At 39.8% G+C, this 25742-nt stretch overlaps 3 protein-coding genes across 6 annotated transcripts in view; 1 reads left to right on the top strand and 2 right to left on the bottom strand.

The window, feature by feature from the left end:
- unc13a (unc-13 homolog A (C. elegans)) overlaps positions 1-12512 on the bottom strand; it is a 35148-nt gene extending 22636 nt beyond the window's left edge. Inside the window, exons 1-13 of the mRNA XM_056758055.1 lie at positions 12200-12512; positions 8003-8032; positions 7806-7905; positions 5998-6115; positions 5685-5808; positions 5536-5606; positions 5251-5305; positions 4859-4888; positions 4371-4566; positions 3654-3773; positions 1074-1811; positions 900-993; positions 167-213 (exon numbers count right to left, since the gene is read on the bottom strand). Coding sequence (XP_056614033.1) covers positions 167-213; positions 900-993; positions 1074-1811; positions 3654-3773; positions 4371-4566; positions 4859-4888; positions 5251-5305; positions 5536-5606; positions 5685-5808; positions 5998-6115; positions 7806-7905; positions 8003-8032; positions 12200-12221 — 1745 coding nt within the window. The 5' untranslated portion in view covers positions 12222-12512. The remainder of the gene's footprint in view (positions 1-166; positions 214-899; positions 994-1073; positions 1812-3653; positions 3774-4370; positions 4567-4858; positions 4889-5250; positions 5306-5535; positions 5607-5684; positions 5809-5997; positions 6116-7805; positions 7906-8002; positions 8033-12199) is intronic.
- Positions 12513-13557: 1045 nt separating this feature from the next.
- hmg20b (high mobility group 20B) lies at positions 13558-17433 on the bottom strand. The gene is made up of 9 exons (XM_056758782.1): positions 16987-17433; positions 16126-16208; positions 15737-15961; positions 15471-15591; positions 15277-15332; positions 15013-15079; positions 14720-14935; positions 14495-14627; positions 13558-14207 (listed from the first exon to the last, which is right to left on the bottom strand). Exons 2-9 carry the CDS (start codon positions 16198-16200, stop codon positions 14195-14197), a joined length of 906 nt encoding a protein of 301 aa, XP_056614760.1. The 5' UTR covers positions 16201-16208; positions 16987-17433; the 3' UTR covers positions 13558-14194.
- A 100-nt stretch (positions 17434-17533) lies between these two features.
- btbd2a (BTB (POZ) domain containing 2a) lies at positions 17534-25650 on the top strand. Of its 4 annotated transcripts, none has more exons than XM_056758779.1 (9): positions 17534-18163; positions 18585-18704; positions 22278-22434; positions 22601-22706; positions 22791-22988; positions 23190-23382; positions 23687-23774; positions 23923-24069; positions 24736-25650. In XM_056758779.1, exons 1-9 carry the CDS (start codon positions 17628-17630, stop codon positions 24895-24897), a joined length of 1707 nt encoding a protein of 568 aa, XP_056614757.1. In that variant the 5' UTR covers positions 17534-17627; the 3' UTR covers positions 24898-25650. The 4 variants fall into 4 exon arrangements, with proteins under 4 accessions (XP_056614757.1, XP_056614756.1, XP_056614758.1 ...); XM_056758778.1 differs by having other exon boundaries at positions 17534-18253; XM_056758780.1 differs by lacking the exon at positions 18585-18704 and having other exon boundaries at positions 17535-18253.
- The last annotated feature ends 92 nt before the right edge of the window (positions 25651-25742 follow it).

Genomic DNA, 25742 nt, shown 5'->3' with positions numbered 1-25742 from the left:
TACAGCATGTGAACTCTCTCTTTTAAAATCAGAACCAAAATGTGATGCTTTGAAGACGCTCAATGTTGCTCATACATTTGAACTAGATTTATACATTTCTTCCCAAATCTTAATGCTTGAATAAATTCAAGGATGCAATGAAAATGTGGCACTTCACAATGCTCACCCTGCTTGCAAAAACAGTGACGCAAGTCCCGGAATCTCGCCTCGAGCCTGCGGACAAGAAGTGAGAGCTTGGTCAGAAACAAATTCAATGTGTCCTTTAAACCATATCAAACTTCTCTTTAATATCCATTCAGACCTCACAAAGTCATTTCCATAGTATCGTATAGTATCGAGTATAGTCTGCTTTAATTGGATACTAAAGCAGCCAGTAGTCATTGACGTAAGTCATGGACTCGCTTTATCTCCATCATGGTTATATTGTCATTATGTCTCCATGAGAGAGAGGAAGCGAGCCGCCGTCAAAAGCATTTACGGAACCACACGGGGCCCAACCCACCTTTCAGATTGCTTGTACAGCTTCGGCAAAGCCGGGAAGAGCGTGATAATCGCTATGGCAATAACAAAAAACTGAAAGAAAAAACACATAAAAACTAAAACGAATGGGGTGGAAGACAAAAAAGGGCACGGGCAAGCCTCAAAATCAATGTCAAAACAAACGCTTGGTTTGCAAACATGTGACACTGAAGTAAAACTAAAAGTATAATAACATGGAGGAAAAAGACAGGCAAGACAAAGAAAAAGACAAAATGCGACCCAATGTTGCCAAACAGAATGGACCCAACAGACATAAGTAGTAGGCGAAATGCAGTGTTTGAAGATTATACCGCAATACTAAAAGCTTTGCAGAAGTTGACGAAACAAATATAAAACCCATACGCTCAGGAATTACGTACCTCCTGAAGCTGAAGTCGAACTCTGTTAAAGAGTCGTAACCAGTTGGCTTTGGCCCTCAAAGCAGGATCCACCTGTGGCTCCGATTTGAGTATGCTGGGAAAGATTGGAATATTATAAGATTTAACTTCCATCCAGAAATATTTTATGAGACTTCAGACCACACAATTGCATACCTCTCAGGTAGAACCTCCTTCTTCTCTTGTTCTGTTACAGGCTTGACCTCTGTGACAGGGGTAGGCACGTGTTCTTCTTCATATTTGCCTGCAGGCATCTGGACCTTCTCTAAATGGTCAAACGGCTCCAATTCTGAGACCCGTGGTGGGGTCGTTGTATGGGGCACCTTGGCAAAGACATCCTGCGGCTGCTGTGGGGCTGAGGACTCCTTTTTAGGGTCCATAGTCTGGAATGGTGGTTGAGATTGCGAGGGCTGCTGCTGGTGCATTGAAGCCTGTTTCTCCAGCGGTGGACGGCTGGTGGGTGCCTCAGGGGCCAGTGCTGGGGCCGTGCCTGTTGAGGTGGGGGTATAGGGTGGATCCTCACTAAGCGTTCCATCCAACGGGTAAAGGTCTTCATCCTCTTCATACACTATTCCCTCTTCTTCATATGTATAATCCCCTTCGTCCTGTTCGTAGATCTCAACATCTTCATCGTAGAGTGCAGCTTCCTCACCTCCGTCTTTGTTGTATTCTCCTTCATCGCTGAAGACGCCCTGCGGTTCTTCAGGGTCCCAGACGGGTGAGTCTTTACCGTAGCTAACCGATGAATGGCAGGAGTGGTAGGAGTCATTCTCGTCGTAGAAGTCTCCTGATCCACGGAAGCTCTCGCCGTCTTCGGGGCCAAACTCCTCACTAAGTTGGGAGCTTCCACGGCTCAGCTCGCCTGAAGAGGCATAGCGGCTACTGCCAGTGGGGCTGGGGGAGTAAAAAATGATCAGTTAAAAAGCAATACAGAAGTAGGCAATTGATGGTTTACTGGGGCGTAAACAGGCAAAGAAATAAGAAACAATTATCCACACAGGACAATGAAACAAGACTTGGATTAAGCTGTTCTGCTGATGTGGTTTTGACTGTGTTATAAGGGCGTTCAGGATTTTTTGCTACCTAGATACCAATTTGGACCACAAGACCAACCGAAACTAATTGAAATGTATTTTTTCAATGGTAAATATTTTATTTCTATTGATAAATGACAGCAGGTAAGATGGTAGAGAAATCAAGACACAACACTTTAGCTCTTTTAAGAGAAATCGGCCTGTTTCGAAATCTCGAAACCAGAGGCAAGATAAGACGACACGTCCAGGAGGAAGATAGAAAGGACAGAACATAGGCGAACATGAAGAAAACGCAGGAAGAGATGGAACAGAGCTGACAAAAAGAAACAGCATCTTCATGTGGCACCTCCGAAAAGACCAATTTGATGTAGAGTCAGAGAAGAGAATAAGAAAGAAAAGAGGAGCTGACACCCACTGACACACATACACACACACACACACACACACACTTCCACATGGGATGTAAGGTTTAGTAATGGATGAAAAACCAGCAGCAAAAGAGAAAGGGTGTATAATAGGCTTAGAGCCAAGAAAAGTCTTGGATTTAGATAAGGAAGAGGAAAACAAGAGCAATGGAAAACACACACACTTATCAAATTTATAAACAATAAAATTGTTCCTAATAAAATTACCATCCAACTGGCAAATAATTATTTCAGGTTAGGTCAGGATTTTAGTCTACATTTGGCACATGGTGATTGTACATTTCACACGTTGCTTGTCACACACTGTTGTCTCACACCAAAGTGCAACTTTCTCTTTCCTCCTTGGCACATCTACTAAAAAGTCTCATTTAAAAAAGAGCCACATAGACTTCCTGTGACACTTTAAATGTAAACCACTGATGCGTATTTCTCCGGCATCTGTCACAGCCATCTACACGGACCCGCCCGCTTCCCACACGGAGCATAGTGTGTCTAAAGGCTATGTAATTAGAGCACGCTAGGCTTTCAGAATTACAGCGTTATTCACAGACTCTGTCAGGCATAAAGCAGGCAAATAACAGACTTCACAAAAAATCCTGTTTCTTCCAAACCCAGTTGAGCCCCAACGCCGATTGCACCCAATTCCAATTACACGGTACAAAAGACAGAAGAAAAACCCTGTGACACCTATGAGTCGGTTACCAACAACACGTGACAAGCTATTCACAAATATACAGCAATCATAAGGACATAGATACATATATAATAAGGTATAGAAATAGTATAGGATTGGGCGGTATGACAGTATATTTAGTGTACAGTATACCGTGTGACGGTAGACATGCGTTGAGATTTTGCTGTGTTGTTTATACCGAAGGACAACTTTAAATGATTTATACAACAGGAGAACATTACAGTATTTACACAAGAGTGAGACAAAAAAATACAGACATCATTAAATGATGTACCAGCAAAATAATAACGGCATTAAATCGCATATTTCATCATGCAAAAAGCTTTCATAGTGTGATATAATCTATCGGTCATACCGCTCACTCTTATACAATACACAGATCAAATATATATAAATATATATTAAAAGACCATGTATGTAAAAAGAAGGACTGTTGCGCATGCATTGCAAGCATAGCGAGGATCACAGGACCAGACAAGTCCAATTCCACGACATCACAGCGGGACGGATTCACAGGCTGGAGCGGTATTAACAGCAGAAGTAGGAGGAAAAGGATGGAGGTGTAGGAGCTACGGAGACCCACCTATCGGAGAGCGAGTGCCTACTGTCTAAGGAGTACTGGCGGCTGGTACGCCTGCTTGAGCCGGAAGCCGAATCGAGATCGCTGCGGCCGTTGGTGGCGGAGTCTAAACTATCATAGTGTCTGGTGGGAGGGAAGGGGATGGGGAGGCAGGGAGAGGAGGAGCATGAGTAATGTTGTTTTGTTCTGATTATTCATCTCACCTCAATGAACGGAACATGACCCAACCTAAGGCATTGGATTACCAAGCTGCTAAGAGACTAGATGGCCATTAGTGACTTTATGAAGGGTTTAGGAAGCTTTGAAAGAGGCCCTGTCCCAAATGTCCCAAACATTATGTACAGTCAATGTGTAGAGGACACAAGGTACCATTTGGAACAGGGTCTCAGAGCACCCAGTCTCTGGGATGCACTAATCCCAGCATGCAATGGAAGAATGTCAGGAATATAACGCAAGACAAAATAAACAGGAAATTGAGGCTCGTTTTGAACTCGGCCAAAATGAGCAATAGATGGGAAGCGCTGCATTCAAATCACAGACAGTCTGGCTCCAAACCCATGAAGTGTACATGAGCTTTATCCAAGGCTTTTATATTGTGACCAATGCAAAAGAATAAAAGAAAATTGTCAATCAAGAAATAGAAGATTACAGATTTACACTATCATTAGTAACCACACAATTCCCAGGAAGCAAAGAGATAGGGGCTCCAGGGTCATTTACCTAATGGCTCTCTGGTTATCGTAATCGTAGTCATTTATGTCGTTGTAGAGCGAGCCTTGCTGCATGTTTCGGATGGGGTACTGGTGCATGGACGCGTTGGGCTGGGAGGTGGTGTAGAATGGAGGTGGGATGCTGTTGCTGGTTTCGCTGCGGTAGTCGCTGTCTCGATCATCAACAGCGCTGTCTGGATCATCATCTGAGGAAGAAGCACAAAATGATCAGAACAAAGGAATTAGCAAAAACCCCAGCAGGGTCCTAGAATAGCATTTCAATCAAAGAATTGGGTACCGGTTACAAGAAAACCCTTAGTAAGAATTCTGTTACAATTAGCATTAAGGGTTTCCTTACCCTGAGGGGTTTCTTGCAACCGGGCCCTGATCCTTAAAGTCTTCAGAAAATCAATCCTAAACCTAAAATATGATTCTGATCATGAGAATGTTGTTCCAGACCCAAAATAAGTGAACCCATATAACATTCAAGTTACTTACTCTGCTGGTCGCCCCATAGACTCCAGTTACCTAATGAAAAATGGAAGCGGTTAGTAGTTTTGATAAAAATACAGTTTTGGCTGAGATATGTCTCTATCTGACCATGAACGGTATCTTGTTAAAAATGGAAGGAAGGAAGGAAAGAATGATAGGACCAAGGAAAGAAAGCTACATAGGAAGCAAGGAAAGAAAGGAAAGAAGGAAAGAAAGGATGAAAGGAAAGAATGATAGGACCAAGGAAAGAAAAAAAAAGATAGGAAGCAAGGAAAGAAAGGATGAAAGAAAGAAAATACGGAAGGAAGGAAGGAAGGAAAGTAGAAGTAAGAAAGAAAGAAAGAAAGATAGAAAGAAATTTATCAATTTAAACATTTGTGTAATATTTGAGAGCTCACAACACTGGGTTGACGGGACCGGAAGTGGTCTCTCGTGCTCCTCTTGGTATGCATACTGCAAAATGAGCAAACAAGAAACACACACTGAGTCTATCAGGATAGGTAAAACCTGTGAGTCTCTTTTGTAACGGGTTAGTAGTTCAGGAGAGAGCTAAGACAAGAAAACACACTGTTCTGGCCTCAGATGTCTATCCGACAGAGTCAGTGAATTAAAGCATGTCCTGCCCTTGAGCTCCGGGGAAGACTGTAAACACAACAAGACTTGTGTTGAATGAAGAGACTCACATCTTGATCCCTCATGGCATTGAGCTGCTCTAATTTCTTGGCCCAGTATCGAGCTTCCTCCTCTGGTATATCTGGAAGGTATGAAAACAACGGGTAAGCACTAGAACTTTGGATAGATGCAGAAAAGTGGAGAAAAAACGCAAGGGCACCTAATGGGAGCTCGAATCGTGTGTCCAAAAGCACTCGATGGAAGGTGGGATCTCTGGTGCCGCAGATCTCGTTTTCGGCCATGATGACCTGAGAGTCTAAAGTCATCCATTGTCCTGGTCCTTCCTGTAATACAACAGTTATACATTCAAATTGAGATTTAAAGTAGTAAAGAGCTTAAATGCAAAAAGTTTCTGGAAGTGTTTGCAATAAGAGCCAATGCCAGCCATCAGCTACCGATCTCCACATATAGCTCTACAGAGCATGAGAAAAGCTGCAAGCTGTTGGGCGCCAGGCAGGCCATCTGGGCTGTACCTCGTTTGACTGGCGAATGTTGCTCAAAGGGATCCATAGCGTGCCAACCATGGTGTCCCAGATCAGGCCTTTGTTCCATACCTCCACGTTCAGGCCCAGATCCAGTCTGTTAATTTCACTGGATAAAGAAAGAGATGGGGAAAATTAAGATCAAATGACAAAGAAAAAGCATGTATTGTATGAACACGATAGGATTATAAAACATGATGGTTTGAAGAAATATAAAACAAGAAATATCGAACATGGTACAGGCTGTAACAATGGCATCTGTGCGTTGGGCATCTCTAGTGACACACTTCAAGTGAAGCTCCAAATCCTAATAATAGCCTCTGCTTTGACAATAAACCCAATCCCTCTTCTACTGACCACAGGGGCTAATCTTAAGGATGCTGAGACGGGCTGACGCATTAGACCGAAAAACAAGAAGGAACTAAATCAGATTATGGATGACTTAAGATGAGGCTGCTAAGAGTTCAAGAAAGATGCTATTAGATACCTATTGTGTATAGATTTATAAGCACCTACATTTTTACATTCTATAAAGAAAATGCAAGCTTTAACCTATGTGAAACCACAGAACCACATGATTCTATGGTGTGAAAATTCTGTCTTCATTTACTCATCCTCAAGTAGTTCCATATCTGTATAAAATTCTTTATTCTGCTGAACACAGAAGATATTTAAAAAAATGTGGAAAGCTATACAGTTCTGGGGCACCATTAACCACCGTATGAGTTTTTCTAGACTACGGAAGTCAATAGTGCCCCAGATGCTAACTTTCTTGTAAATGTCTTTCTTTGTGTTCAACAGAACAACAAAATGAATGCAGGTTTGGAACAACTTGAGGTTGAGTAAATCATGACAGAATTAACATTTTTGGGTGAAGTAGTCCTTTAAGGTTTGCCAGTGTGTTACTATGCGGTTGTAAGGTTTCATAAATGGTTTATATTAAGTTCATTGCTATTTGGATTTTATTGCAGCTATTTACTAGAACTAAAAATGATTCATCTTAAATTTGGAAGTCAGGATTGATTTCAAGCAATGCTAGGCAACATCTCGGCCCTTGAGGGCAAAACCATTAGGGATGTTGACTGACTAGGGGAAACCCACTGTTATATAATAACACAGAAATATGCCTTTCATTGAGGGTTTCATCCCATCAGCTCGAGCTGAATGTGAACATATTATGCATATCTACAGAAAGTAATATAACATAAACTGTTTACCAATAATCGAATTAACAGAAATACAAAGGTATCAAGAGAGTGTTTTTGGTGGTAGCGAAGTTTTGCAAAATCAAACTTAATCGTGCTGTGTGTAATCTTCAGGAGTATGTAAAGACAGAAATTAAATATAATATCTTATCTTCATAGGTGTATAAAAACCTTAAATAAAGAAGTTGTTATGTTTTTATTACCCTTGAATGAGCTATTTCTATCTACATACACCACGGGTCCTCTCACATGGAATTCTCCATGTTGTTTCTACAGTAGCCGAATTGGACAAACTGCTCTACAGAGCGTGTTTCATTTATACGTTATCTCCCTCGACAAAGAAGTGAAAATGCAACGACATCTTTAATCTGTGTCAGGAAACGTAGTGCTTTGAAAGGGGGGCATGAGCGGTCGAGTGAGCCGTTAGTTGCAATTTGCAACCTCACCACTATATGCTGCTAAAACTTCCACATTGCACCTTTAAAGGTTGGATTTGCATACCTTGTTATTTTTAAGGGTTATGGTTAACATGACAATGAGACTGAGTTTGTGCAATTGTACAGTAACTCATCCATTAGACAGATAAGAACTCACAACATAAAGTCCTGCTCCCAACATGGCTGACTGCCTCGCACGGCTATGGTGGTGCTTTTCACATTTTGAACCTTCAGCGACACGTAAGTGTTGAATTTCTCTGCACGAAAAACAACACAAGACACGGTACATCTTAGCCATGTGGAAAAATAAACCCAAAACATCCTTTGAATGTTCACAACAACTGAACTTTATACCTTGCGGTCCATCGAGCTTGGCTTTCTTCACTGTAATAAAGAAAGAAAGACATATATTTCAACACGTGATAAACAGAGGGAATGAAAATAATCACACTTTACTTATCAGGCAGCTCATTTGAGATTCAATGTTGCTTATTTGCATTATTACAAATACCTCAAGGCTTTAGACCTAAGTTTACCATAATATACCTTCTGTCATGGAAAGAGTGGCGTAAGATACTGTAGTAGAGTAGGCGGGGCGAGACCGTGGTTCGAGTCCGGTGAGTAATTGTGAATTATCGCCAGCTGTGCGCACACCGGCCTCGAATCACGTAGGAGATGGGAGCATATAAAAGGAACGAGCGACCGGACCGTCGAAGAGAGAGGACCGGGCCCGAACTTATGTTATGTTTGTATTTATATTTATATTTATGTTCATGTTTTGTTCGCCGGCGGTCGTCCGTGAGGGGCCGCCGGCTGTTATATTACTTTATTAAATGTTTTGAATGTTTGCCGGTTCCCGCCTCCTTCCTTCCATTTTATGGAGATGTGTTACAGATACATTTCTATGTTCAGGCTGTTGACATAAGTTCAGAGATTTGATTATGTTCTCGAAAACGTCAATTCAAACAAACCTGTGTTTGAAGTAAGAAGTAAAACAAACAGTACTAACACGGTTTTCAAAATACAAAAATTGAAACAAATTACTATGAAAGTACAATGGTATTCTTTTTGCCAAATAACAACAAATGCAAAGCGCCCGGATAAGATAAAACAATCTCCATAAAGGTTTCTTTGATGGATTAAGATATTCGATATTAAAGTGATAGTTCACCCCAAAATGGATTCTGTAAAATACTCAAAATTCTGAAGACCACAAAAGAAGATATTTTGAAGAAAGTTGGTAAACGAACAGCGCCGGCACCCATTCACTTCTGTTGAGTGAACAGAAAACCAATGAAAGTGAATGGGTCCCAGTTAACAACGTTCTTCAAAATATCCTCTTTTGTATTCTGAGGAAAGAAAAAAAATCATAAAGGTTTGAAATGACAAGTGTGTGAGTAAATGACAGAATTTTCATTTTTGGAAATCCCTTTAAAATGCTTATGAAACTGAAATATCCAAAGTGTTAGTCATTGTCAATTCTGTTTTGGGGAAGTCTGAATAAATCCATCTTCAAACTGAGCTCATTTATAACAGCCACTGTGACGTCAATGCTCCCATTCATAATTCATATTCCCCCATTCAGTGCGAGCAGATAACATCATACAGTTAAAGTGCCCTTAAAATAACCGGAGCTATCCCCTCTAACACTGTAACCCTTCACAGTCTTTACATAAAGAACCAAACAGATACATTCTAAAAATCTGATAATAATAACAAGAACAGTTCATTTTCACAAAACCATATTAAACTGTTGGAAAGATCACGATTACAGAATCCTAAAGAACAACTGCTGCACCCCCGCTTAAGATGCCCTGCGCCTGCCCGCCTCTGCCCGGGTTTCCTCTCTTTGCTCCCACGCATCACTTCCTGCCATGTGGCTGGCACGCACGTGTGATGCCTCCATCTCTTCCCCTCTTACTCTCGCGCTCCATTAATCTCTGTGTGGAGCGCGCCATATCCTAAAAATACCAAGTTTAGGGTGAGTGAAAGGTTTTTCACTCACCTTTCACTCACACTCAAGGGGCTAAAGCTCGGCAAACAGCGAGGATATAAAAACACTCTTCAAAGCAGGTGTTTAAGGTAATCCAACGGTGATAAATTGGGGTGTGAAACTAATTACATGTCAGAATAAAGAAGATCAAGATTTCCAGCATTAAACGATTTTGGAATGCCTCCACGTCAAAAAACAGTTATACATTAGCTCTTTAGACTAATATCAAACAAATGTAACCAAACCTGAAGTCCCTGTGGTACTAATGAGTTGAGGCTATTTAGATCACTAGATTTAATGTCTGCATGCATTTATACACCAACCAACACAGTTTGACGGTGGCGTAAAAAACGTTTAAAAAATTTACCAGAAAGAGATGAAATTATAGTTATGTAAGCGGAATTTCACACTGTTAACATCAAAACACATCGAGTGGGATTTAGGCAAGTCTTACAGTTTATGTGCTCAGGTTGATGAGAGTGATAAGAGTCTCTGTGACACTCGCCCACACACACACACACCCACTGTCACTTCTGGACTGTGGCTGTGAATCCGCTGCCTGTTTAATTACAGAGCAGCTACAGACACGGCTTGGATCATAGTGTCTATGTGGGATGTGTTCAAAAAATGCTGTTTACAGAATTTTTCTGGACCCAGAGTGTTAAAAGGCAATCGGGAAATAAACCGAGCCAGAACATGGGCAAGCGACTATCGACAAACAAATGACCAAAAGAAAGCTTTGTCGGTTTTACGAAATTGAGTGTATATGCGTGATTTGATTTATAGAGGTTTCCAACCTTTGCAGAATATTGGAGATTTTCTTCATTTCTACAGCAGTGTTTCTCAAACAGGGGAATTTTAAGAATTTTAAGGTGGGTTTAAGATAACCAGAAGACACTTCAAATAAAAATGATATAAATAATCTAAAACTACTTCTTGATGTTCAGTCATTTTAAAAACGAAACCAACATTTCTAGCAATGTTAAGCTCCACAATATTTTGTTAGGTGGTGGGGGGCTTCAGCTATTGTTGTGGACAATGGGGGGCCTTGAAGTCGAAAAAGTTGAGAAACACAGTTCTAAAGATTTACAACAAATCTATCTGTTAAAATAATTATATTCTAAAAATATACTTATGGAGGTAGTAATGATTATAAATTGCCACTGCTGGAAACTTTCACAGTGAACTAAGAATGGGTACAAGATTGTGTCAAATTTAAAGGGACAATTCACCCAATAATGAAAATTCTGTCATTAATCTGTCACCCTCAGATTATTTAAAACCTGTATAAATTGTTCTGTGGAACACAAAGAAAGATATTTGGAAGAACGTTATTAATGTTCAGTTCAAGGTAATCATTGACTAGTAGAAAAAAAAGTTTTGTTTCTTAAGAACAAACTGTTCTGGGGGACATTTTTCATTTTATGGTAGTCAATGATGTTCCAGATCTGAAAATTGCTAACATTCTTCAAAATATATTTCTCCGTTTCATCAGAACGAAGTAATTTATACAGGTATGTAATAACATGAGGGTGAGTAAATGATGACAGAAATTCCTATTATGAGTGAACTATTTAAAATGACAAAATTGTAATACAGGTGCAATTCGTAACATAAATCAAGCCACCACGAATATGTGAACATTTTAAGAGACAATCCCTTTTGTTTATAAATCTTTCCAAGAGCTTCCTGCAGGAGCTTCTTGGATGCTCAGATGTTCAAAACCCTGAATTCAGACCCACACGAACATTCAAAATTACCCTTTTTTATTTCTCAATGCCTCTGTATTTAATCCTTCAGTATATGTACTGCAGATTAACTCCATGCATACAGCCAAGGAAGAAACAACGTTTTTGACAAGAATTCGTGTAATGTTGATTCTTAAAGAATTTTTCATTAATGTTTTATCATACTGTAAAGGGGTTATAAATAGATATCACACATCAAAGCAGTTCCCACCTGAGCGGGGGATCCTTTAATGCTCCATTTGGATTATCAAGTGAACACACCCCTGAATTTGTTAGCATTAAAAGCATAGACTTCAGGGCGGATTTGACACACTCATCTCGCTTTGCGTGCAATCTATAAAACATTTACATGTACAGTTTGATCATTTAAGAAGGATAAAGCAAGTATTATATCAAACTAGTAAAAAAGGCAATCGACACAGAAGCGGCACTCCTATCTCGACCACTCACACTGCGTTACATTTCGAAGAGTAAACCCCACAGTTCGCATACTGTGAATAAATAAACATCATATATACAATATATGTAAACTAATAATAACATTAAACCCATCAGAAGACAAATAAATTCTAATAATTCAGCAATGGACTGAAAATTGTGCGCGCGAGAACTATCGTGCATTATAATCAAATGCAACTGAAAGCTTTGTGCAAAAGTAAAAAAAGCATCGTATTTCCTAATTTTACTAAATGCATAAAGCTTAAAACTAGTAAAGATTTGATGATGTATGTACATAATGCATAAAGACAAACAAAAGCTGACTGTCATAAAACAGTAACGCATCAATGCACGACATAATAATGCACTTACCTCCAACACACAGCAGTGACATCTCTCACCACAAATACGAACACCTTTAACGATGATTATCCGCGCCCTGTTGCGTTATTTTACCAAAGGAAACTGCTACAGAAAACGATTTCTGAGATTTTTTGTTGAGTAACGTCTATCAAACTCTAGTCAAAACAAAAAAACAGAGAACGGTTCTTCCATCAAATTTAACAAGCGGGTGTTTTCCGTCCAGCCTCTCGTTTTAAACGGCTGTCGATCGTGCGATTCGTGATAAGCGCTCCTTTTTTCAGCCGCTCGTAACGCGACGCACAGCCATCTTGTTCAGCACCGCCGCCGCGAGGACAGCTACTACCGTGACGTCACTGCCCGACTCGTGCACGCGAGCGAGCGATGACAGCGGCAGAGCACGCGGAAGCCCCTCCCCCCTCGCTTTTTCCAGAGCAAAACGTGGACAGCTCCCGTTTTTTTCTTCTCAGTTATTTGTATAAACTAGGATGTTACAATTTGTAATACAATTTGTGTTTCTATTCAAAAGTAACTGGGTAACAAGTGATAAAAAGCTGCTATAACTGCTAAACGTTATTTGTCCCAATCTTTCCGGTAGACTTGCAAAGAATCAAACTTTTGAGCAATTTTAATGTAATTTAATACAATGAATATACGATATATATATATATATATTAATAATTTAAAACATGAATAAAAAATACATTAAAGTAGAAAGTGAATGGTTGCATTATTGTTACGTTCACGTGCTCTCGGAAATGCGATAATTTATGGAACGGCGCTCTTTTAATGTTATACTTGTAATGCTACTAATGGCTGGAATACACTACAAGACATCAAATCTCAACCGATTTTTTAAAACTAGACATTATACACTTGGAGCTCTTTTTTAAGTTTCAGATTGAAACACACTTATTGATAAAATCTGCAGACTGAAAATCTGAGCAAAATTTTGTAGTTTATTTTAGCCTTAAATCATTAGTGACATGTTACTAAATCCAGACGTAACTTCCGGGTTTAAGTGGCAATTATTGAATTACTGAGAGCACATGAAGGCAGCATAAAACCAAGCACAGACGGAAAATTACATTTGGCCCAGCCGCGCGCGTCCGATGCATCTATAATACACAAATGCATATCTACGTTTTTATAAAAATGTTGTCCATTGAGATGCATTCTCCACACATTTTAAATAAGTATAATTATTTTGCACAAGGGAACACTCCCATATTTTATACAATGTAACTTGTTTTAGTGGTGTGGTCCATGCTACCCTCTACTGGATATGAATATGACATCTACTGAATAATGTGGAATGCGAATCCACATAAGATTCCCAGACCAGTTACAGGAAAGAAGGGGAGTGCTGCTGTTTTGCAAGAGTTTATTTTTTCAACATCTTTTCCCCAAAAAAATCATATTATAAATTGTATTCAATGAAATCCCCCCCAAAAAACATTCAAGTACATCACTTAAGCAGTGTAAGTTATGTCAACGCTAGAACCGATCACCCTTTATCATATCGATCAACTGCCAAAATATTTTTACTTAAAGAACACATTCAAAAATATAATGTTACTTACAATGTGTTTTTCCTTTTTTCAATGCACAACACTGTGCAAAAAGAATCTAGGTCATTCAATATAAAATACTACACTTCCACATTTCATTACAATTGGTTAGTAAAGAGAATATTATATTGCAAACATTTTAGCATGCCTTTAAAAACCATGCTGTCCATGGCTCTACATGAACTAACGGATTTCATTGAGCAGCTTTAATGATAAAAACAGCATTAACAGAAGTTTTAGATGATAAATGCCAATGCATTTAGAATTGGCCAGCATTACAATAATTAGCTCATAGATGAGCTACACATTTTCAATGAAACTGCATTGCACCTTATGAGGCAACACGACCAAGCCCCACGTCACAGTCCCTGGCCTTCCAAAGGCCTTGGTCAAGCGGATGGAGAACTCATAAATTGCAGCACAACCGTAGACTCTTTCAAAGTTTCTCACTGGAGGTGGATAAGGAAGATAAAATATGTTATTATTAGATTCATGAGAACTTTAATTCTGATAGCATGTCCATGACGGACACTGCAACATTGCAGTTTGAGACTAATTTTGTCAGAGACTGACAAAGATGTTCTGTTCAAATATTAGGATGTTAAAACATTAGGATTTTAAAACATTACACAATTTGATTTCTCTGTCAATGCTGGCATTTGAATGGCCTGAAGGCAGCTGATGTCACATAGTCTGTGTGGCCATTACCCAAGATCAAACAGGGGTCATATCTTACCTGTCAAGGTGAGAAAGAAGCTCTTGTAGCTTGAGAACTAACGTGCGATGCTCGTGCGGTCTACTCTCTAATGCACAACTCAAGCGACTCAGGTATGAGTCTAGAGTTCCGATAGATGGCGTCTCACCTGTGCCTAAAAAAAAGTTGCGTTTCATAATCTGTTAAATTCGCTAATATTATTTAAACAAACGGCATATGCATAGGAAGCCACTGTGTGATGCTGACCTGGTAATGGCACAGTGGCCAAGCTGTTGACCAATGTCTGTTTAATCGTAAGTAGGTGGCGCTGTAGAGATTGTGTGCGGTGGTCATCTTGGCTCAGCTCTGCTTCCAATCGTTCTTTAGCGCTGAACATGTCGGCTATATGCTTCTGCAAAACAGCATTCTGCTCCTCGAACTCCACGTTTGCTTTACGTAGTCGTCGCAGCTCCGCTTCTCGAGCTGAGAATTAATTTTGATAAGAAACCAGCTAAACAATTTTAATTCTCATAGCTAGTTCTTTAAAATACCCAACTTACCTTTGTTCTGGTCTAGAAATTCTTCTGTGAAAATAGGAACATCAAATCTGGTGGAGAGCTCTGAAGTCTGAAAGAAATGTTTTTCGTGAGCAAGGTCACAAGTATAATATGCACGCCCTGTACATAGAAGACAACCATTACAGCAGCAAAGGTGGGTACATTTACATTTCCCAGACACTTTTATTCAAAGCGACTTACAAATGAGGAACATCACATGCAATCCGCCAAACCTGCGATATCTGTTGTGTTACCTTTGGAACTTACCTTAAAACCTGCTGATCCAGAACTGTTGGCATTGATTATGACAGACGTCACCTCCTCTGTTGAAAAAAACAACAACAATAATTTATAAGGTAATACTTTCACTTACTTATTGTATAACATTCTAAATACAAAATAGTCAGTAATGCACAAAACAGAGAAACATTGCAAGAACTAAGCATGTAGAGCACAAGCACCTCTCTTGATTTTCTTGTCCTGGACCTTAGCGCATGTGATCTGGTATGCCTCACTCTTCTGATACTCTCGGAGTTCTCGTGCGTACTGCATTTTGTCCCGTTCTGCTTCGTCTAGATAACGCTTAAACAATAAATAGTTTATATCATCAGAAACATCAAGATAAAGAACTATAGAAAGGAACAAGTTCTGAAACGAGTAAAAACATCTATGTTGGAATCCGACATAAAAGCTATCCATGATGACCCATTAGTAAAGTTAGCAGTACCTGTTTGTCGTTAGGGGCCAGACGGCTCCATTCTGCGCCGAGCCTCTTAGTGATTTCGGGAAAGGGGAGATCAGGATGCAGAGCCCGGATATGCTCCCGTCTCTCATTCAGGAAGCGCACGTATCCAGTAACAGGAGCCTTGGGTCCATTAGGTAACACCTTCTTTCTCTTCTTTCCCTTTGGCCAGCCTCGCTTCTTAACAGGCTGAGAAGACGATTGGTTGCTCTATAAGAGAATTGAAAGGAATCAAATTCGGTAAGGGTCTAAAATAGAACTCAGACCACAAACCCTCTTACAACAATTAAATTATTTAGCTGTCATATTTGTGTTTTGAAATATAATAGACATATGATGGTTGCTTATTGATGGCAAAGAAGTTATAATCTTACCTCTTCCTGTGAGTCAATATGTTGAGAATCTTTAGATGCAGGCGCATCACTCTGCTCTTGCTTCACACCCCCCATAACAAAGACTGTAGGAATACAAAACCATGAAATGAAATATAGTTTATGCGCCAAATCTCAGAAAATTTGTGTGTCATGTTTCAAAATTAAATTTTTTTTTTATTTAAGTTTATCCTGAATTTAGGACAGATAAGCACTGATAAGGATCATTTAAAAACATACATTACCCATTAATTTCACTTATTTTATATTAGCATATTATTTTGTATTGAAATAATTACCATAATAAAACAACACAGTGAGTAAAAACACTATAACATTTTTTTTCAATAACATTTAATTACAATAGGGTCACAAAATATCTGTCCTAAAACAGCCAAACATTTTACATATCATAAAAGTTCCTTTATTATTTTATTTAAGATGACGAAAATGCCAACATTAAGGGTATTTCAAACCCCGGCTCTGCATCAAGGGAGCGAGCAAAAACGCGTCAACATAGGCAGCACGCCAAGTTAAAAAACACAGCCACTATAATCGATGGTTGTTTATTTCATACGCATTTTGTTATTCTGATACGCGTATTAGACAATGCATTTTAAAACACGCATGCATAATAGTTTTCTGGATAATAATTGAATGCTTTCTGACTGCATCAGCGTGCACTAACGCAGCCAATTATTATCATTAGCTAAAGTAGCATAGCGGGCTAACTAGCCTCTGTTTATGCTTAAATGAATTAAACAAATTGCGTCTACATTACAATAGTTTCTACATATTTATTTCTCATGGTAACTGTTTGTGTTTCAACAAAACTCGCACGGTTTATAAAAAATGTCGACTTACCTAAATTGTTGTGTGTTTTCTTGACTCAAACGCTAGCTCATGTGCAAACGTTGTGTCGATAGACAGTTCCTTAATGGTTTTGATTGGTTTGCGGGGTGTGGTGGGCGGGGCGAATAGCATGTGCTTTATTTGCATGAAAAGAAATAAAGTTGTAACTGAGTTACATTATTAAGGTGTTTTTTTTGCGACAATGCAATTTAATCGCTACACAAGTTTGTCAGTTTTGAGCTATCTTGATTAATCGCTACACAAGTTTGTCAGTTTTGAGTTTACTTTTTCACAATGTTATTATGAACGCACACCATTACGTCATATATTTTATGGGGATTCTTCCTTGTCGTCGATTGATTGATTCTGTAATTGTGACTGGAAATCCGTGTACAGTATTATTTCACTAATTCTCTCTCATATGACGTATGTGGAAATTAAATTAAACAAAATATCCCACAAAAAGGGAATGTACATATACACCTTATACACCATATATATATATATATATATATATATATATATATATATATATGACAAGACAACAAAATGAATTGTAGGTCGTGAAAGAAATCAAATTAAATGAAGCTCAATGGGATTCAACCCATCATCCAGCCTTTAGGAAGGCAGTCATTTGGCCAGTGTTTCTGGTTATGCGCTGCTGTGTATGTTTATGCCAGCGAAGCCTGCAGTGTTCACCATCCAAGATGGCTGCGGGTGAGAGCAATAGCCGATCCTCGTGTCTAAACTTGTCCAATTCGGGTCCGCTGGGCAATGCGCCGCCGAGCAACGTCGCGCACTCCTCGCCCGCAAGTAACGGGGGAGCGGCTGGTGCGGCCGGGGGAATGAACCGAAATGCGGGGAATTCGAACCCCCTGTCGGGCCCGGAAAACGGCGGAGGCGCCGATTCTTCGGTGAGAATCGCGCCGAGCACCCAGAACCCTCCGCGGCAGTCTATCGGTCAGAGCGCCGCGGCGGCTCACGGTGCGTCTGCGAGCGGAGCGATAACGGGCGCTGCGTCAAATATGACGGCGACATCATCATCATCTTCTTCTTCATCCTCGACATCTACCGCATCCGATGCGTCCGCCGCCGCCGTCTCTTCGCTTCCCAGCAGCCCGGCTTCGGTTTTGGTTTATCGAGAGCCGGTCTACAATTGGCAAGCGACAAAAAGTACAGTGAAAGAAAGGTTTGCCTTTTTGTTTAACAACGAAGTGTTAAGTGACGTCCATTTTTTGGTTGGGAAGGGAATGGGAGTGCAGCGCATTCCAGCCCACAGGTAGGGATGAATAGCGGTATGTTTATATGTTTTACTGGACTCTTTTTTTTATGTGTATTGCATTAATCCAAGCTAATGGATAGAAGCTTGATTGCTGGCTGGGCAAAACTAAAAAAATAGTTTTATTTATTAAACGTATAATGCCACATTATAGGATTTAAGTATGCATTTTTGTAGCCTCATGGTAAATATGCATACGTAAATGCCATGCATGGTTTTTAAAATCAGATCCGGTCGAATAAACTCATAAGGCATTTGTTCGGCGCTGATAAAGCCACGTTAAATCACCAAATGCCCGTATTTGACAGTCCGATCCCGTTGCTCTCCGCAGATTTGCTCTCGCTGTGGGAAGTGCCGTGTTTGATGCCATGTTCAACGGTGGCATGGCCACAACGTCGACCGAAATTGAGCTCCCAGATGTGGAACCGGCTGCATTTCTAGCCCTTCTCAAGTAAGAATGGGCTTCGCTGCACGCTTGATGCTTTATGTGCCGCTCTGCTGTGTGTTGACCCCTCTTGCCATAATGTCCTCCAGGTGCCCTCTGCCAACGAAATGCAAGACAGAGGGGCCTTATAAAAATGGACCATTGTAACCGTGTTTCCTGTCAGAATGCCTTCCTGTCCCTGCTTAATAAACAATACAAATTCTATTGGTTTCTATAAAAACAAAAAAACAATATGAACCCTCAGCTGTTTACTATTGAAACCATAACAAGCTTCCTTTATGTAGTTTGTTTTGACTAATTTAATAGTGTTTTAGTACAAGAATGCTTGATTCGGTTTGGCCAGTCGAGACATTTGCAGTTTCGATATTCGCATATAACAACCTCTCAAAACTAACAGACAACCATTCTCACAGGTTTTTGGACATATTTGACATTTTTTTTTATAAATGATTAAACCGAATTGCCTTTTTGTGACATTTGAACGTCGTTTCTTACCTTAGAACCAAAAGTAAATGGCAAAAATTACAAGTGATCACCTGATCACACTGTCGGGGCTCCTTTCTGCGATAACAACCGGCTGCCTGTACATTATCCCTTAAATATTGGTTTCCATCCGCCCGATAACATCCCAAAAGACAACAAAATACTATTTATACTCTCCATTAAAACTCATGCAGTTCCCTCTAAATCAGTGTTGAAAGCTCTCACTCTTTTCGACGTTTTAAATAACGGCTATTGCTAAATAAACGTTTGTAATTACAGACGAGTAACTATGATATCGTGTCGGAAACTATGGTTACAAAGGTATATTTTTGTAACAATCTTAAAGGAATAGTTTGCCCAAAATTCAATCCTCATGTCATTCTCTTTGAATTTCTTTTTTTTTTGCAGAACACAAAAGAAGATATTTTAAAGCAACATGTTGTAGTTATTTCAATCTTAAATTAATGTCTCTAAAACTATTTAAACTCTGGACGAATTGTACTGCCGCTGCTACCTGAACAGTCTCATAGCGGTTATTACCATAGTCTGTAAATTCTGTGTTCAGTGGCGGACTGGGAAACAAATTCTGCCCTGGATTATTCTGCCCACATTGGCCCTCCACCAATTCTGTCAACGGGGGGTGTTGTATGTAGCGTGTGCATTGCATTACATGTATACGTGTCCGACTCGCTAATGCCTTTCACATTGGGTGTATTCGCGTTTATATTACGTCCGCCACTGATCACAGCCGTAGGCCGTCGGTGGGAAGGCCGTTCTGGACTTTGACAGAATGTCCTACCGGTCAGTCCGGCCCGTCTGTGTTCAGGTCGGTACACACAGCCCCGCCCATCCCCTGCCTGTGGAGGAGTGCGACATGGTTCGAAACAACGTTTTTTGCATTCGCCGGTTCCATCAGCTTAGTAAACAAATTCAAGTGTATTGCGCTGCCCACGGGGAGGCTTATACCAGGTGTCCTGGGAGGATGAGAAATGTAATTTATTTAATTTACTAAACCCACACAAAAAGAGCAAAGTGTCTGCACAAAGTGTCATACTTTCACTAAGTTATAGTTTTTATCTGCAGATCGTTAATGTCATCTTGTGCTTCAGTATCATATCTGTGGCTAAAACTTGTTAAGTTAGCTAGTCCATGCTAACGTACAAACCTAAAAGCTAACTGTTCTCACAGCATGAACAGTGAGCGAAATAATTATTTGATCCCCTGCTGAATTTGTAAGTTTGCCTGCTTACAAATAAATTAAGGGTTTATCTTTTATATGGTAGGTTTATTTTAACTGATAAAAATATCACTGGAAAAAATGTTATATAAAGGTTATCAATTGATTTGCATTTCAGTCAGTGAAAAAAGTATTTGATCCCCAAACAAAACATAACTTTGTACTTTGTGGAGAATCCCTTGTTGGCAAGCTCAGCGGTAAGACATTTCGGATAGTTAGTCAACAGATTTGCACATGTGACGGAAGACATTTTAGTCCATTCCTCTGTAAATCTTTAAGGTTTCTTGGCTGTCGCTCATCAAACTGGAGTTTTAGCCTCTTTCACAGATGTTCTGTAGGAAAAGGGTCTAGATAATGGCCTAGACATTTAATGTGCATTTGATTTTCTCCTCTTTGGTCTTTGCAATATGTCTTGGGTCTTTATCATGTTAAAGGCACAGCCACGACCCATCTTCAGTGATCTAGTTATGGGGAGGAGGTTCTCGTCCAAGATTTTATGGCAAATGGGCCCGTACCTCAGCCACTCAATCTCTGTAGCCACTCAATTTTGGTCTCACATCATTTAATCCAAAGCCTTTTCTGAATCATTTTGATATTCATTGTCAAACTTCAGACGGGCATTATTGGGCAGGAGGAACTTGCGGGTGCTTCAGGATTTCAATCTATTGTGGCATAGCGTGTTACCAATGGTTTGCTTGCAAACTGTGTTCCCAACTGTCTAGAAATCATTTACAATCTACTGTGTAGTTCTGGGCTGACCTTTAACCTTTCTAATGATCATCTGTACTCCATTGGGGAAATCTTGCAGGGAGCTCCAGACCAAGGGCAAGTGATAGTTATTTTGTATTTCTTCTATTTCCAAATAATCACACTAACAGTTGTCTCCTTCTCACCAAGCTTCTGTCTGTAGCCTATTCAAGGTCTGTCCCTGAGATCATTTGATACCTATTTGGTCTTGACCATGGTGGTGGTGTCTATCAGTTAAAAATAAACCTACCATGAAAATGATAGACCCTGTATTTCTTTGTAAGCAGGCAAACTTACAAAATCAGCAGGGGATCAAATAATAATTTCCCTCACTGTACATTGTAGGTCATAAACCAAGATCTACATTTCAGTGTATCTCCAGTGTTAAACTTGTTAAATGTAAATTAATTTAATCCTACCCTGCAATGCATGAACAGTTGGTCGTAGATGTTGTCATTTGTGATCGTGATGACTGTAACATGAGGCTTCTCCCGCTTGCATTGTGATCCGTTAACCTCACTTCCAAATTAATTTCTTAATATATATATATATCCATCAATGTCATATTTAAGTGCGCTTCAATTCTCCTCGCACAGAGTGTGTCCTAAATGTAGCAAAAACTACTTCGGACAAGGTTTTCACACTTACAGCTGCCATTGAAAGACATAAGGAACTACGGTCGCTTGGCCGAAATAGCAACAGTAACTAAGGGGGCGGGGCTAACTGCGCTTATCAACCACATGGGGGAATCATGAGCAGAAATTCTATAGTGTTGCTTTAAGAACGTTGGCAACCAAACAGCATTGAACCCCTTTGACTTCACATCACATTATATGGACACAAACCACCAAGACATTTCTCAAAATATCTTCTCTTGTGTTACAAAGAAGAAAGAGTTATAATATGTTTTGAACGACATGAAGGTGAATAAATGATGACAGATTATTTTAGTGAACTGTCCCTATAAATGTTTAAGACTTTATGAGATGAATTAATAACTAACCTTAAACATATATATCTACCTACCTACCTACCTACCTGTCAGTCTGTCTATCTATATCTCTGTCAGTCAATATCTTTCGGTCTATAATGTCTTCTTTTTCTAAATGCAGGTTTCTCTACTCGGATGAAGTGCAAATTGGACCAGAGACAGTTATGACCACCCTATACTCCGCTAAAAAGTATGCAGTGCCCGCTCTGGAAGCCCACTGTGTCGAATTCCTAAAGAAAAATCTACGTGCTGATAATGCGTTTATGTTGCTTACCCAGGTAATCGCAGGGCTTCGGTCACATTTGATCTTGGCACCGAAAACACAACCTCAACCCGCTTGTTTGACAGCTCGCTTCAAAACTCATGCAAACGTAGCCTCAAGCATATCAAGTTTGTTTGTTGTTGAAAAAAAAACACAACAAACACGATTTCCTCTGCTTTCAGGCTCGGCTTTTCGACGAGCCCCAGCTGGCCAGTCTCTGCTTGGAAAATATCGACAAGAACACTGCTGACGCACTGGCTGCCGAGGGCTTTACGGATATTGACCTCGGTACTTCTTTTTCTCATCTGTTCATCTACCAAGTGTCAACTACAAATCAGAACGCTTAGTGTTTTAATTATCTCTTATGTGCAGACACACTTGTGGCAGTCCTGGAGAGAGACACGCTGGGGGTACGAGAAGTCCGTCTCTTCGGGGCCGCGGTGCGTTGGGCGGAAGCCGAGGCTCAAAGACAGCAGTTACAGACCACCCCGGAAAACAAGCGCAGGGTGTTGGGAAAAGCTCTTTCTCTTATTCGCTTCCCTCTCATGACCATTGAGGAGTTTGCGGCAGGTAATTTGCATAAGTATTTGTTCAGAATTGGTACTTTGTTTGTTTAATGATTCCTTTTGGTTGAACACTGTGTACTTTTACTGCACCCAAAGCTACGTGGAGGTGTACCAGATGTACAGCCAACTTGTTCCTCCGACATTCAAAACTGAATGGCTCTTGATGGCAGTGCCATGCGCTAAACTTTGTGTTTGTGTGTGATAGGTCCGGCTCAATCCGGTATACTCGCAGACCGGGAGGTGGTCAGCTTGTTTCTACATTTTACCGTCAATCCAAAACCCCACGTCGAATTTATCGACCGTCCACGCTGCTGCCTCCGGGGAAAAGAGTGCAGTATCACACGCTTTAGTCAAGTGGAGAGCCGGTGGGGCTACAGCGGAACCAGCGACCGGATCCGGTGAGTGTGTTGTAAATCATCCATTGAAAATGTGAACATGTCATGCCAAGATGACTCTAGACCAGAGCCCCAGTGCTGCGGCCCCCTGGTGGGCTCTATTGGTATTGCATGGGGCAATGGCCTGAGCAAAATAAAAACATCTTCTTGCTTAGATATTTGCAAAACCCAGTGACAAACATAAAGACTAATAATTCTGATTTATGACAAAAATCATGAAATATGGAGAGGTATACGGTTTCAGAAACAATAATTATGTAGGTTTTATATATGAATGTGAATTAATGCTTGCTTTCTAATCCCTAAGGTTTTCAGTGAACCGAAGAATATTTGTGGTTGGATTTGGGCTTTACGGGTCCATACATGGTCCAACTGACTATCAAGTCAACATCCAGGTGAGAACTTTTATGAATAACAGCATATCAAGTGTCAATGAATTTTGCAATCAAAACAGAAATATTACAACTGCTGGCCTTACACAGCTATCAAAGTAAAAATGGGACAATATGTGACTATTAATTGCGAGCTTTTTCTCTGATATAGATCATACATACAGACAGCAACACAGTTTTGGGTCAGAACGATACAGGCTTTAGCTGTGATGGAACAGCCAGTACCTTTCGAGTCATGTTTAAGGAGCCTGTGGAAATCCTCCCAAGTGTCAACTACATCGCCTGCGCCACGCTCAAGGTGAAATAGTCCGACCTCATGAGAAACATAGTTGTGATTGTACTCTTAAAATGAATCATCATTAATCTTTAATAGTGGAATGTGTTTAAAACATACAGTATTCTATTCTGTAAAAAACCAACCAACAATGTTGATGACCTCATCCTGCACTTGTGGGTGTATACAAATTTTGGTTCAGTTAATAAGTCTCTAAATATATCAACACCAAGGTTATTCGGATTGACTAAAACTATTAAAACATTTTTATTCATTGAATCAAATAAAATAAGAGCTGAATATAATTTGAAATACTTACACTTAACAAAAATGAGAAATGTTGCCTCAGCAATTAACTGAAATAAGTTTGAGACACTAACTAAACTGACCTTATATAGCAAGATATAAATAAACAGATAGATGATAAAATGACAAAATCATTTTGAAGTTGCAAAAGAATTAACATGAAAGCCTAAGACATAAAATAAAAAGTGAATTAAACAAAAACTATGAAATAAACTGAACTTGTAGCGAGATAAAAATAAACAAATAAATTATAAAATGACAAAATTTTATGAAAGTTGTTCATCTTGTTCCACTGTTACACGATCTTAGAAGTGTGAATTGTTATATCATTCATGTATATTTCATGAATTATGCATGAATCTTTAATGAGTCTATGCTTTGCAGGGACCGGACTCTCATTATGGGACCAAGGGAATGCGTAAAGTCACTCATGAAGCCCCGGCCACTGGCATCAAGACCTGCTTCACATTCTGCTACGCTGCAGGAAACAACAATGGCACTTCTGTAGAGGACGGACAGATACCAGAAGTCATCTTCTACACATAATGACCAAACAACATCATCTGACGATTAAAGACTCTTGCATCGCATCTTGAGGCCAATTCACCGGTCTTCCCGTAGACTGGCGACCAAATACTGATCTCTTATTTCTAAGAGCTTTCGTTTTCAAGCATGAGAATTCAGTCAGTGTACTTAGGGTACAGCTGTCATTTTTACCCGAGTAGCACACCGCATAGTGAAAACTTACTATGAGCCAATTTTCACGTTAAAGAACATGTAGGACACCACTACAGGTACGTTATTTTTTTTGGCTGTCAAATATTATGTCGAAAATGGTGTTTGTTTTTGATTACACCTTTGGCCCGATTGTTAAATCCTTCAAAACGCACCAACGCACTTAACACCTCGATTCTCAGAGCAGGTTTGCAGAAAATACACTACATTTAGAGAAACGTTTGATTCGTTGTAGAACGGAACAATTCCTTTAAGGCAATGTGATCAGTAAATGTTTTAAGTTGCTGTTTACCATAGTTGGCCTTCTTGTTTATTAAGCACTTGCATTCATGACCCATGTACAAAAGCTCTTAAAAAGTATAGACTGCAGTAAAATACTGAACACATTTCTATTGATTCAAAATATTGTTTTCTTGACATGCTGTATGTTGATCAAAGACGAGTAAGATGAACAGGAAACAGCTTCATGAATGTATCAATGCTTACCTTGTAAGCGCTGTAAATATATTGTTCTTGTCTTGGTTCTGTGTTTAATTAAAGTCTGCACCCCTTGTTTGAATCTCAGTGGATGGGTCTGTGCAGCATGCAAAACAGAAGACTGGATTATTGTATTTGTTCATGCTAAACATGTAGCCACAAGTGGTGTGGCGGGTTGC

The sequence above is a fragment of the Triplophysa dalaica genome, chromosome 10, assembly GCF_015846415.1.
Source record: "Triplophysa dalaica isolate WHDGS20190420 chromosome 10, ASM1584641v1, whole genome shotgun sequence".
In the NCBI taxonomy this organism is placed as follows: Eukaryota; Metazoa; Chordata; class Actinopteri; order Cypriniformes; family Nemacheilidae; genus Triplophysa; species Triplophysa dalaica.
The sequence above is the reverse complement of the archived record's forward strand: the minus strand, read 5'-3'. Positions and strand labels throughout refer to the sequence as shown.